This window comes from Platalea leucorodia (assembly GCF_965183815.1).
Source record: "Platalea leucorodia genome assembly, chromosome: 4".
NCBI classification, from domain to species: Eukaryota; Metazoa; Chordata; class Aves; order Pelecaniformes; family Threskiornithidae; genus Platalea; species Platalea leucorodia.
This window is the reverse complement of record NC_138826.1, coordinates 100,245,404-100,258,749: the sequence shown is the minus strand read 5'-3', so window position 1 is coordinate 100,258,749 and position 13,346 is coordinate 100,245,404. Positions and strand designations below refer to the sequence as shown.

Genomic DNA, 13,346 nt, shown 5'->3' with positions numbered 1-13,346 from the left:
CAGAAAGGCTGTAAGAGCTAGTAATTAAGAATATTTTAAAGGCTACAAGATCAATCTAGAGAAAGAGTTAAGAAACATCAAAAGGCTACCTGTTTCACTTAATTCAGCTATTTGATTCATGCATGTTATGATTTCATTTTCAGTTATATGATTACCTAATATTCCTTTCATAAACTCCCTTGCCATACTCCAGTGCATAGAATGAGACTTTTCTGAGGATGACTGAGGACTGTGTAGTAACACAACAGAAAACTGATGGCTGTAGGATTCCTGGTTCACTCGTTGCAGAACTTGGAATGTGGATATTGAGTAAGCCAGGGACTGCAGGAAGAGGATGAAGAGTGGCACTGTGAAGGTTGATGAATGCTGCTCAAGAGAATTGGATTGTATTCCTCTTTCTGTCACAAAGTTTCTACACAATACAAGGAAAACCCATTTAACTTAAACTAAACAAAGTATGCTAGTTAGTGCTTCTTACTCTGTCCTTTCTCTGTTTGAGACCCTGGTGTCTGAATTCGAGTTCAAAGGGCTAGAGCTGAAGTCAGCAGGAGCTGTGATTTGAACATAAAAAGTGATGTAATGCTGCATAGACCAATCCTTGCTGAAAAATATTGAAAATTAACGCAAAAAGTTCACCTAGTCTTTTGAGCTTTCCAAGTTTTCCCCATAAGACATGAAGTCTGCTACTCACTAGACTGCTGTGAAGTTAAATCAATTAATGTTTGTAAAGCACTTGCATGCTACTAAGTCAACATTCATAGAGAAGTCCACAAGGGAACTGATAATCCTTTCTTCAGACAAGGTTTGAAAAGCATGCAATAAAAAGTCTGCAGAACCTAAACAGTCATTCTTTTAACATCAACAGAAAGCAAAGAAAGCACTGAAGAGCTGCTAGTAAGCAAGTTCCCTCACTCTATACAATGAGTTAAGCATGGGTTGGCATTAAAAATGCACAATGTTTAATCTTTGGATTAAGGACTGTATAAGGGGATCTATGAGGCTTGTGCCAGTCACCTTAATTATAGTTTCCTAAATTTTAAGAGTTTGACTTAGAGACATTGCTTCTGTGTGTACCATATAGAGAAAACTTAAAGATATATGAACTTACCATCATACTTTGCTAGGACTGCCTGGACATCTGCATAGGCTTGGAGTTCCAACAAAGCCTCTAGCAGGTTTTCATGGATGTTGAACATGCTGAGCAGAGGAAACTCCTTCATCAACTAAAATCAAGAACATATGAAAGGGTTAGATTATTAACACAGAGAAGGGTTTCTTGTTCAAAATGCATTGAAATAACCAACACCAAGTTAAAACCCCTCAGTTCCCCTTGTTCTTGGCTCTTTTCCAGAGTTCACTATTATCTCAGAAATCTCTGAGCTCTTAATGGACACTGGGTCAGGTTTCTGGACAAGACCTGCTTTGCATAGGATGTAATTAGTCAAATCCAAGAACACAGCTGCCTGAATACACAACTCTCCTTCAATTAACAGGCTTCTTCAAAGTGAAGAAGAGTTATCTTATTGTACTGGAAAAGAATCTTCAACAATGTAGCCCCTGCGTATCAGTAGTAAGTAATCCAGCACCTCTCTGGTATATTAGTAGAAAAAACAGAAAATACATTGAAAAAAATCAGAATAAAAACAAATGAGAGAAGCTTACATATATGCAACTATATTATCAAGTATGTGATATTACAATTTGTAATTGTGGATACTTTAGAACACAATCGCAATTGCGGCCAATATTAAAAAAAAAAACAAAAACACACCAAAAAAAAAAAAGAAAGAAAAGGTAGCAACAATACGAAAGGTAAAGTTTATACAAATCTAACACTATAACTAAAGAATCCATCTTGTATGACAAACTTGATGAAATGTGTAGTTAAAATAATCTAATCCTTTTACATGTAAGTGCCTTTACTTTATAAACTAGGCCTTTGAGAGATACCAGGGATTTGTTCTTAGACATCCTCAGTTTCAGTGTTTGACTAGATTCAAATGACTGAAGCAGATATTCTATTGTACCTCCTTTTTGAAGCCACACTTATTAGAAGCATCCATGTTTTTTACTGCAGAATTGATTAAATAATATTTTTTTGTTGTCAGAGTGATTCTCTAAAGAACTGAAGTGTTAAAAGATCCTTGCTTCCTTGTGTCCCCTTTATGGCTGTTATACCGTAACTACCTACATGATGTACATTCACCACAAAAAAGTCCCACACAGTGTAGAACTAGGGTAGCTGATATTACTGCTGTTCTTCAGGAACTTGCAGGGGAACACTATCATTTACAATCTCTCTGAGATGGTTTATGAGAAAAGAAATACAATAACAAGCCAAGTAAAGAAAATGATTCAAGGTCATCCTTGCTCAATTTGAAAATAGTACGCTGGACCTGAAAACTCCATCACTTAATAAACCTACCTTTGAAGATATAAATAGAGAAACTGATGAGAGCCAGCAAATCTTAATCTCACAAACAGGTAACATAAACAAAAATAAGACAGGATTGAAACAAGAGGGGTAGAGATTCACCAAGAACTTTAGAAAATGAGAAACAGGTAATGCACTAGAGCTTCTTCACTCTGTTAAGGAAGAGACCTTAACAGGTAAACAGAGATGCAACGCGCAGAGAATTTTTGCCTTGTGTTAACGGTCTGGCATAAGCTAATGTAAGAACTATTCTGACCTTAACAGGTAAGTCTGTCTAAATTTGACTATCTGGATAGTACTGACTTTGCTGCAGTTTGAGAATTATTAAAATATCAAAGGCAAGGATGGAACTGTTTTGTTTGACTGATTATGTAAATTTCTGGTGAGAATCATGATCACTGAGACAGCAGCTGCAAGAGCTCACTGAATTTTTGATGCTAGTGGCATGAGGATGGCCATAAAGCTCCTAGTTTCAATGGCAGGAGTTGACCCTGTGAAAAAGAACACAAACAAAACTGCATAGTTTGTAGGCTTTTCTCCTTCTCCAGTTTTCCAAAAAAATGGACCACAGGCCTTGGTGCTCATCTAGGTAAGTGGAAGGATTTGACAATAAAAAAAATGTTTAAGTCATTGCTCATGAAGAAAAATAACTGCAGGTGAAAATTCACATAGTTGGATTCATCAGTTAAGGATCTAGCATAGAGACTACTTCTCTTCACTCTTGTCCTTACTCACTATTGCATTTTTAACAGAGGAAGCTACTATTTGGCAGGAAAAAGCATGACAGAATCTGGCCCTAGGTAAATAGTGATTTAAAGTTCAGAATGAACATATTGCAAAGAAACCCCTCCAAGGGATTAAGAAAGATTATCCCTGCTCATTGAGAATGAATAATGGCTGGCAGAATAACATTCCCTCCATCAGTGAAGAAAAGGGAAGAGCTGCAGCTAGTTATAGATGTATTGTGGCCAGTAAAAGCTCTTACTTTGGTTCTCCGTTTCTCACTGACATCACTCACTGATTATTTTTTTCTGTTTTAATTAGGTTCTGTCAGAGTGATAAACCTTGCCTAAGACAGCAGCAGAATAAAGGTCACTGTCTGGACTGCCAGGCCTCCAAACTGACAAGTGTTAATAGGGGTTTCATCTGGGAAAGGTCGAATGTTAAGAAGTCCAACCCAGTTATAATGAACTCAGTTGATACTGTAGCTACAAAAATAAAGCACCTCTAAGTAGCCACTCAGCTATTCGAATATTGAATGTGCACAAATGACAGCACGCTTGCTATTAAAAAAAAGAAGAGAGGACATGAACTCATTTCTTTGTCATCTCAGGATGTATATAGTTTTCACTGCAAATACTTTTCAGTCACAGTAAAAATTTGGTTTTTGAGAAACTTCCCAGAAAGTAAAGCCACTTAGATGGAAGAATATTATGACAGGTCATCATTTAGGCCTCATAGTGAAAGCAAACACTGGGGAAGAAAAAAAAAAAGCCACAAAGGCTGCAACATAGGCCTGCTGGATGGTCAGGGCAGGCCAAATACTGCGTCATGCTGAGGAGCAACAGAGAGCGGCCCGTGAGCCTGCTCCCCTCTCCTCCCTAGCAGATGGAGAGGGAGGCTGGCTCATACTCCACACAGAGATTTAAAGATGGGCATGTTATCCCTGAACATGAGATGAAGAACGCACCCTCGAGTTCCCCAGACCTGTACAGCATCGAGCTCTAATCTGGACTCTAGTTTAAGAGGCACAGACCTCCCTTTCCACCCAAAGATTTATTTTCTGTGAAGTTACAGACTAGCATTTGCCAAATTGTTGACTTACCAATTTTACTTCTCTTTACGTTTTTACTATAACCTGACAAATGTTTTGAGTTGCAAGCACTGCACTTAGAGAAAAGACAAAGGCTCCATTATCATCTTTCTCCACACCTTAATATCTCAAGAGACAGTCATCGAATTCAGCACTCAAGATTTCTCACCAAAGCCGCTACAGCTCTTTACATAAACACTAGTTAGGACTAAAAGTTTCATTGTAAAATTCCAGTTAGTTGGTTTCTCAACCAGTATAAAAGAGCTGTGCTCCACTGAGTGAAGCTTATTTTCATAGCATATGAAAACAGACACCACATGGCTATGAATGTATTCCCTTACAATATAAGGATGTTCAAACAGCTATTGAACGTATTATACCCAATCTATGTTCACAAGGATTTTACTTTGAACTTTTATTGGTCAAAATACTTTCTAGTGACGAAATTCAGACCTGGGGCTGGGTTAGCCCATGTTCTGTTCTAACTGCTCTGCATGCTTGGGGGGAAATAGACACACATGTAGAAAGTGAAATTGCTTTTCATTGAAAGATTCATTAGATATACTGCAAATATAAAGAAATGCTAGCTTTTGCACATAATGAATAATTTTTAATTTTTTAGATAAATAATATTTTGGAAGTATAAGTTCACAGAAAAATTCTGGAAATAAGTCTGACACAATCAGATACCTTATCACTAGTCCTGGGAGGGCCGTATTTCCAGACTCACCCCAATCCATATTGTGGGGCGTAGGTTCAATGATTTTGTGATGGATATGAAAATGTGATGATCACAAGAAATGCTTTACAGGACAAGGAAATCCACATCTGATTTATTGGATGAGGAACAAGTTTTATCTCCCAGAACAGTTTAATGAAGAGGACTCCTTTCCCTGAGAATATTTCAGTCATCAGCATTTTCTCATTTAGATCTAATTTTTGAAGCGTTTTCAAGGAATGTAGCTTTAACTGTTGCATCCGTTATTCTCCCTGTGATGACATTAACATCATGCATCAATTAGCTGTGATACATCATTTGTGTAGAAAACAGCTCTAAGCTACAGTTTATGCCTACGACTAGACCATGGGACTCAAGGGAATACAGAGGTGGATAAATGAATGATGTTACATATAACCTGGTGTTGGCACATTTATTCTCTATTTGCGTTATGGTTGTATGCATGGTCACATATTTTACGGGCAGTGCATGCAACTATTCATTGCTGCTTTTATCTTCTCAAACAAACAAAAACATTTTTAGATCAATGTATTCAATTGAATGCATTCATAAATATGAAAACTGAATTCAGCTTAAAATAAAGAAACAACAACAACAAGCAAACAAGAGAAATTCAATGTAAACAGTGAAACTGTTACAACCTTAATTCGTAGTGTATCTGTTCCCACAGTGGGTATCCGAAATGGTAAAATCGGTCTCCTAAAAGAGGAATGACTGAGGCTGCCATCTTCCAGGTGCAACTGCCACCACCATTGAAGCATCAAGCACACAGTATGGATAACACTTATTTTCATGAGCACTTTGCATAAGCTGCTTTCTTGTATCTGACTTGTAATGTGTAAGAACTGTTAACCGACCAAGGCAGAAAAGGCAAAACTCCAAGCCATTTCTGAATAGAAAAACAGAAACCTCCACTTCTGTGGGCTTCATTGTCTACAGCTGAGCTTACATATGTCTAAGCTCTGACTGAAGCTTACCCTGGGCTTGAGGCATTTGCAACATGTCACTCCACGTTGACTCTCTGATGTCTAATAAGATACACTAATCCTTAAGTTTTCCTCCTGGCCAGCTCACCTGGCAAGGACAGAAGGGAAGAAACATTGTCAGCAGACTAAGGCTAGCACACAAAAAGGCTCTGTTAACAATGTCAGATGCTTAAAAATTAGGCCAACTCCTGGTCCTAAAAGTGCAACTCATTCCAGCGCGGTCTCATTGTGAGTGGGATTCATGTGATGTAAACAGTCTCATAGCTCTCAGAGTTGGAAAATGATCTGAAATACACTGGACCTACCTGAATTCAAGTTCTACTTAATTACAGCAAAAGTAGGATTCTGTCATTTAATGCACTTCTCTGTGCGCTACATTCCTTTTGGCAAACAATCACTGTTTTGTTTGGAAGCAGCTCCACAGTTACTCTTTTACAGCTCAGAGAGGATAGAAGCTAAGAAGCCAAATCTGCCAGATCCTGCTCTTTTGGAGCTTGGAAACGATTAGCAGTAGGATCCACATATTTTCATCCACATGTGGAATTCAGGGAATTCGACATGTCATGTAATAGTTGAACTTCAGTGTCAGAAAAGAGACCCAGATCCAGTTTACGCTAACTTTGGGATGGCACAGGTATAAAATTTGCTGACATGCCATTTTTAATTTGGCAAATGTGAGTTTAGTCCTAGTGCTCCATAATATTCACAGATAATACGACTTCTCTTCAATGTAGGATTAACAATGAATAATAAAGCAAAAAATATCTTACCAAATATGCAAACTCTAAGGAAATATGTTAGAACATGCAGTCTTTATGTTCTCTCTTAATTGGAGGATTAAAGCCTTCAGAGTATGACTTGAGTTCTTTAAGCAATATAATTAAGAAAATGCTGTTATTTGGACTGTGTTGTAAAAATGCACGTATTTCAGGAATAAAGAGAATTTTAAAGGCAGATGTGGCATGAAACCAGAAGAGCGCAAGTTGTTCCAGATGTACATTTACTACTAAACAATCACATCATATAAAAGTAGTAATAGTGATAAAATATAATAATGTTTGTTACATCAAAGATTAGTAACTTTATAAAGCATGAAAATAAAGTCATTACTCATAGCCCTCTTCAAAAACATTCCTTTATTTGCATTACCCCAAAATACTTTTTGCAGAAACTCTGCCATATTTTTAGAAGTAGATTTTCAAAGGAAATTAAAGTGAGGAAATGATCTAGTAGCTCAAAAATGGGCTAGGAGATTTCAGAGAGATGGAAGAGCATAATTCAAGGACAATACAAAGCCCCTGAACATGGAGTGATGCGAGGGGGCAGACAAAAAGGAGTCCAAGTTACTAGGGCTCCTACCAAGACTATGTGACTATATTCTAAGACTACATTCTATCTTAATACAATCAAAATGCTGGAAACCCATAATCTATGTGAGAAACATTATTATTGGGTTTAGGTAGTAGTCACGAAATTTCTAGGTTTTGAGGGTTTTGCACAGGTTCACAGCCATGACAAGAAGTGAGGGGTCTGAGTCACATGTAAGTAAATGGAAGGGATAAACACTATCAGGGGAATCACAGGAGTCTCCATTTTGTTTAAGAGCCCATTCAAATGAGGGATGTTCCAGCCCGCCCCTCCCACTTGCCAGTAACATGTGAATCTATGACAAAACAAACCACATTTTGAATATACAGACATACGGAAATGTTAAAATCAGGATTTATCACTTGCTATCATTGCAGCATTTGTGTGCCAGAAGAATTAAATGAAGATACTACTCTGTGGTAGAGATTGGTAAATGTCACCATTCACAACTGCAGCATTCTTCTAAAATTTATGAAATAACTCTTGGTCTCATTTAACCAAGAAGTACTTTTCCTTCAAATCTTAATAAATGGTACTTTAAATAACTGCTACAGATGTTAATAAAGCTAGAATCCCACTCAAGGCAGAGCAGCCTGCTTAACCTGACCTGTGTAACACAAGCCAAAGAATCTGATTCCCTAATCCTTGCCTCAAGCACCAAAGTACTTGGGAGAGACAGACAGTAGCTGCAGACGCAAGTAGCTGCAGAAGTTGTGTTGTTAAGTTGCTAGGGATTATAACATCTTTATTAGCAATTAGTACTCTCTTTCTTTCACACAGCTTGATAATTCAAGGTGCAGAACACTATCCCGGCTATGTATTCCCATTACCCGAGAGCAAATCAGCAATGCATATAAGAACACAGAATTCCAGAGAATATTGAACAGAAAACCTAATTCAAAGCCAGCAAGAGAGGTTGCCAAGAAAGTATGCTAGATTTCCAGAACCATCATACCAACAAAAATCACTAATATGTTATTAAACATGTCATAAAAAACCCCAACCTACCCATATCATTAAAATTGTTTCAGTATGGTTTAGTAACCTTTTGAAGCCTTCAAGTGACATAACGTCTTAAACCATTTTAAATGCTCAGGGCAGCCTGAGTGTTTAAACAACTTATCATGCAACCCATTGATAAGCACGCGGCACTCTAACAATACAAACTGCTTAGGTACTGATAATTCCTTAGTGTCTCCTATGGCATAAAATATGCATTTAGAGACTGCAGGTGGGCACCAAGATGAACACACAAACACATTCAACTGAAATATCCTCAGCAAGGTTCTCAGAGCTAGGTACATAAAAGTAGACTTCTAGGTCCTTTACTGTGATCTGAAGAGTAATTTCTCAGCAGATATGACTGATCCCAGAAATAAAACGTACTTTTCTGACGTTTAAAAAGTGTTTTGGTTTCTATCCTTCTCCAGAGCTGAGGAAAGACCTGGAGAGTCTCTTCTGTCCCTAAACCTCACTTGTTTCTAAACAAAGCTGAAAAGCATGGGGCAAGTTGCAATTCCACTGTGTCTCAGAAACATATACTTCTTAAGACTACAAAGCAGTCTTCAGGGGAGCACAGGGCCATGGGGTAGGAGATAAAGACACTCTAAAATGAGCTTCTTTCATCTTTTTTCTGAAGGAGGAAGCAATTAAGAGCTTCTGTTCACTTCATCCACTAGCATGCCTTCTGCCTGTCACCCTTCTCTTTCCTAAACGTACATCACCCTTCAATGAAAGCTTGTTCCACAGTTCAAATGTTCTCCAGAACAATCCCAAGAAGCTCAACTAACTTGACAATTCTCTTTCTTGCACGGTACATTTTCACCTGGATACTCGAGTGACCCACTCAAGGGAAATACCGTGTCGGTCTGCTCCTGAATTCAGTAGCGCAGTCACTGACCCAGTCACCCACAAAGTACAGAGAGGAGTGCCTTTGCATACCCTCCACATCCTCTCTCTTTTTAATAATTGAAAAATACGAAACACAAACCCAGCACACTTCTATTTTCTTCCATTGTAATGGTGAGGGTGTCATGGTTTAACCCCAGGCAGCAATTGAGCACCACACAGCCGCTCGTTCACTCCTCCCCGGTGGGATGGGGGAGAGAATCGGAAGAGTAAAAGTGAGAAAAACCTCATGGGTTGAAATAAGAACAGTTTAATAATTGAAATAAAATAAAATAAAATAGTAGCAGTAATAATAATAGTGACGAAAGAATATACAAAGCAAGTGATGCATGATGCAGTTGCTCCCCACCCGCTGACCGATGCCCAGCCAGTCCCCGAGCAGCAGTCCCCGGCCAGCTTTCCCCCAGTTTATATCCTGAGCATGACGCCATACGGTATGGAACAGCCCTGTGGCCAGTCTGGGTCAGCTGTCCTGGCTGTGCCCCCTCCCAGCTTCTTGTGCATCTCCAGCCTTCTCAGTCAATAGAGCATGAGAAGCTGAAAAGTCCTTGACTGAGTGTAAGCACTACTTAGCAACAATTAAAACATCAGTGTGTTCTCAACATTATTCTCACCCTAAATCCAAAATACAGCACTATACCAGCTACTAGGAAGAAAATTAACTCTATCCCAGCCAAAACCAGGACAGAGGGAATCGGCAAAGAGCAGAGAGCAGCTAGTACAAAAAGCTACCCTTGCTCACCAGCATGTAGCTACTGGGCTTGCACTAATGACGATTCAACGTGAAGGGCCATGTAGATTCCCCACAGCCACCATTAAGGCCTTTCACCTCTGCACATACCAAATTTTCCAACGTCACTGAGAACACACTGGTTTAAATCCTCCTAACATAATCAGCACAACCAGTACAACAACCAGCACTGTAGACTGTCTCCTCAGGGACAGTAAAAGAGATCTAGTTCCCTCGCAGACCGTATCATGCTCTGTATAAAGAGGAATAAAACTGGAATAACTCTGTTGACTAGACTGGAGTTATTCCAACAATACACTAATCAAAATGAGATCATAAGTTAACTCAATATATACAAATAGTGGCAGCTGCTGGTTTCTATAGCAAAATATAGTAAATAATTATCATCAGAAACACAAGCAAAAGCAACACCTATGTATGATTCAATTACATGCTTCCATGAAAATTACAGGTTCGTAATTCTCATTAATTCAACTCAGCTAAATGAATGACATCCAAGCAGCAAAGCCAGCAACAAAATACTATCTCAAAATCAATCACAGAAGCAACAGAAATCCCTAGCCAATTTTTTTAAATTAACCCCCCGTTTTTAAACAGTTTTTTAAACAGTTTTAGAAAAACTCATTTTAAATATCTTCAATATAATATTAAAGAATACGATTTTCTTAGCAGCAGCGTATATAACCATAAAATAAAAATCTTACTTAAGTCACCAACAACTCATTTTCTTTCCATTAAGGTGTTTTAAGCAAAATCTCAGTCTTTTCTTACATAAAATTCAAGTAAGACAATCTAATCCATCAGTAATGTCCTCAAGATGGCCTCATATATGCAATGAATTAAACACTCTCAAATATTTTATTTTTTCAAAGTGGCAAAGACTCACTACATCCCAATCATATTTCCCAGATGGTGTCATGAACCTCTTAACACTTCATTTCCATCATGTTCCATGTCTTGAGAAATCTGTTTTCAATCTTTCAAACACAAACAGGGCCTCCGCCCTCTGTCCCCTGACGCTAGATTCAGCAGTCCCCAGCCAACATATTCTTCATATTCTTTTTAGGGTGAATAAATTCATCTCCTCCCTCATCAATCACACAGAAACCTTCAATGACACATTCATGTTCTTCAAACTTCTTCGTAAGTATATTATTTATGTCTTCTATGAAGAAATGGAGGATATGCATTCATCAGAAGTAAGTAGCTCCAAGTCAGTCTAAGAAAAGCATCTGCAAAGCTGACTTGACCCTACTCTTGCTCCCAGTGTACTGGAGTTGTGACCTACAGATACCGCTGCTTTTATATTTTATCTAGGGACCTGCTAATTCTCAGCTCTGCTTGCTCACAACGAAGAGCTCTAGAGGCATCTAAATTCAGTTCTGAGGATTTGGCTCAATGTCTCTATGTGGAAAAATACAGAATGCATTGATCTGAGTTGAAGCTCTAGGAGATGAAATTCTATCTTTATATCTCCTTTGTCTTGCATCCAATCCTTTCATTTTAGCAAAACGTTTCTATTGAGGAGAAAGTTTTCCATCCTTCAAGTGTCTGACAAATGATGACTTTGGGTTTCCCTGTCATTGTTGCTTTTCGAGATCCACATTAGACTTATCTTCAACAACACACAATTTTCTCTCTAGTGACAGAACAAGCCATTCGTTACAATCAAAGCATTCTGGGTCTCGCTTTGCATAAGAAACCTTGGACTAGATGGTCCACCCAAGTCCCTGAATCCAGTGCTCTGCATACACAATTAACCATACATATTGACATCAGCAGAAGGAGGCTTCACAGAGTATCTGTTCCACATAGACCTATCTACAAATCACAAAACACATTCAGCAGGCCACAGTAAGCTCCAGAAGTTGCCATAATTATGATGTGTGACATCTGAATGTGAAATTCAAAATTGTATCTTTCTTGTATATTAATGCCAGAACTTAAAATTCCAATGTTTGTTCCCAAACATGTCAGTGTTTGTCCCAGAGTGCCTGTGTAACAAAATTCATGAAGAATCAGTGGAGCTGACTGGACTGAAAACACCGTTTTTGAAATCAACATTCTCCCAGCTGATCACAAGACTGCAAAACCAGGTCTTTCCTCCTCATTCCTCTCTCTCACACTCCTAGCTGTACAATGGCTGGGTTTTTGGCAAGTTCTTTTTCAACACCTCTGCCTGGGAGCCTAGTGATTCTGGGGAGTGAGAGTTGTGTGCCTGAAAAACCCCAGCTAGAGACAGGAAACAAAGTTACTCACCACTTGCCATCTGGTAGATTATTTAGGACGAGGACCTGCATCATTATGATGAACTCTGCTCAATGTTTTCAAAAAACATTCCTGACTGCCCCAATTCCAGGAGAAGATGCTGGGTGCTGGATTCCAAGCTGGCAGACATACTTGCCCTACTGCCTTCGATGAGAGTGCCTAAGCTCCAGAGAAAGTCACTTGCCTTTTTACATTAAAATTCCCACTGACTTGCAGCAAGAATTTCCCTTTCCACTAGGCAGGTTTTGGGATCATTCATCTGAGCTGTCTAAAGCACACTTTACAGGTGCTTCATTCTGGTCTGGGATTCCATTTTGTGCATTTAAAATTTAGGTCCTTCAGCTTAACTTGCAGAACTCTGTATCTTGCCGGATTCACCTCTACCTCACTTTCGTGGGAGCTGGAAAACGAAGTGTAAGAAAGGATAACACAGGAAACTCGTAAGCAGTTTTACCATCATGTGCCCAGAGCTCTAGGGCTCCATTCCTCCTTCTGTCACAGACCTGCTACCTCGGGTGAGTCACGTCACCCCTTCAGAAAATTGCGTTCCTAATCTGCATCCAGGGGATGTCACATGAAGAAATGCTGTCTCTAAACTTGGGCATTTTACACACTTGAAACATATACAGTGCCTTATGTGGACAGCTGCCCCTCCTGCCATCCCCAAAATAGCTACTGTTCGGTGTTTCAAATTTGTAGCTTTGTAGCTTACTGACTTATGACTACCATTGGTAGCTCTCCTGCCTACAAAACAGGGATATAATCATCCCCCATCTCAGAGGGAAATCAGTTCATTATAGATTAATTACGTTGTTCTGACTTCTCAGTAATAGGTTTTGCATGAATAAATAACACTGTCCTCAGCTCTGAATAGTGTGACGTAAACAATGCATGGAGCCAAACTGCAGCTTTGCAAGGAGGAAACAGAAAACTTGAGCCCTGTTTATTAAGTTAGCGGCGTTCATTACATGCTTCAGGAAAAAATGTTATGTAAACTCATGATCAAATAATTAAAGACTGCACTCCATTGCACAGTACCAGGATGGGAAATTCAGTCTGTATAGGCAACCGTCCATCTG

General features: G+C 38.9%; 1 protein-coding gene across 2 annotated transcripts in view; it reads right to left on the bottom strand.

Moving 5' to 3' along the window:
* Positions 1–13,346, bottom strand: part of ST7 (suppression of tumorigenicity 7) — a 154,809-nt gene that overhangs the window by 35,788 nt on the left and 105,675 nt on the right. For both annotated transcript variants that reach the window (XM_082311352.1, XM_082311353.1), the window contains one exon: positions 1,109–1,223. In XM_082311352.1, the coding sequence (XP_082167478.1) occupies positions 1,109–1,223 (115 nt within the window). The remainder of the gene's footprint in view (positions 1–1,108; positions 1,224–13,346) is intronic.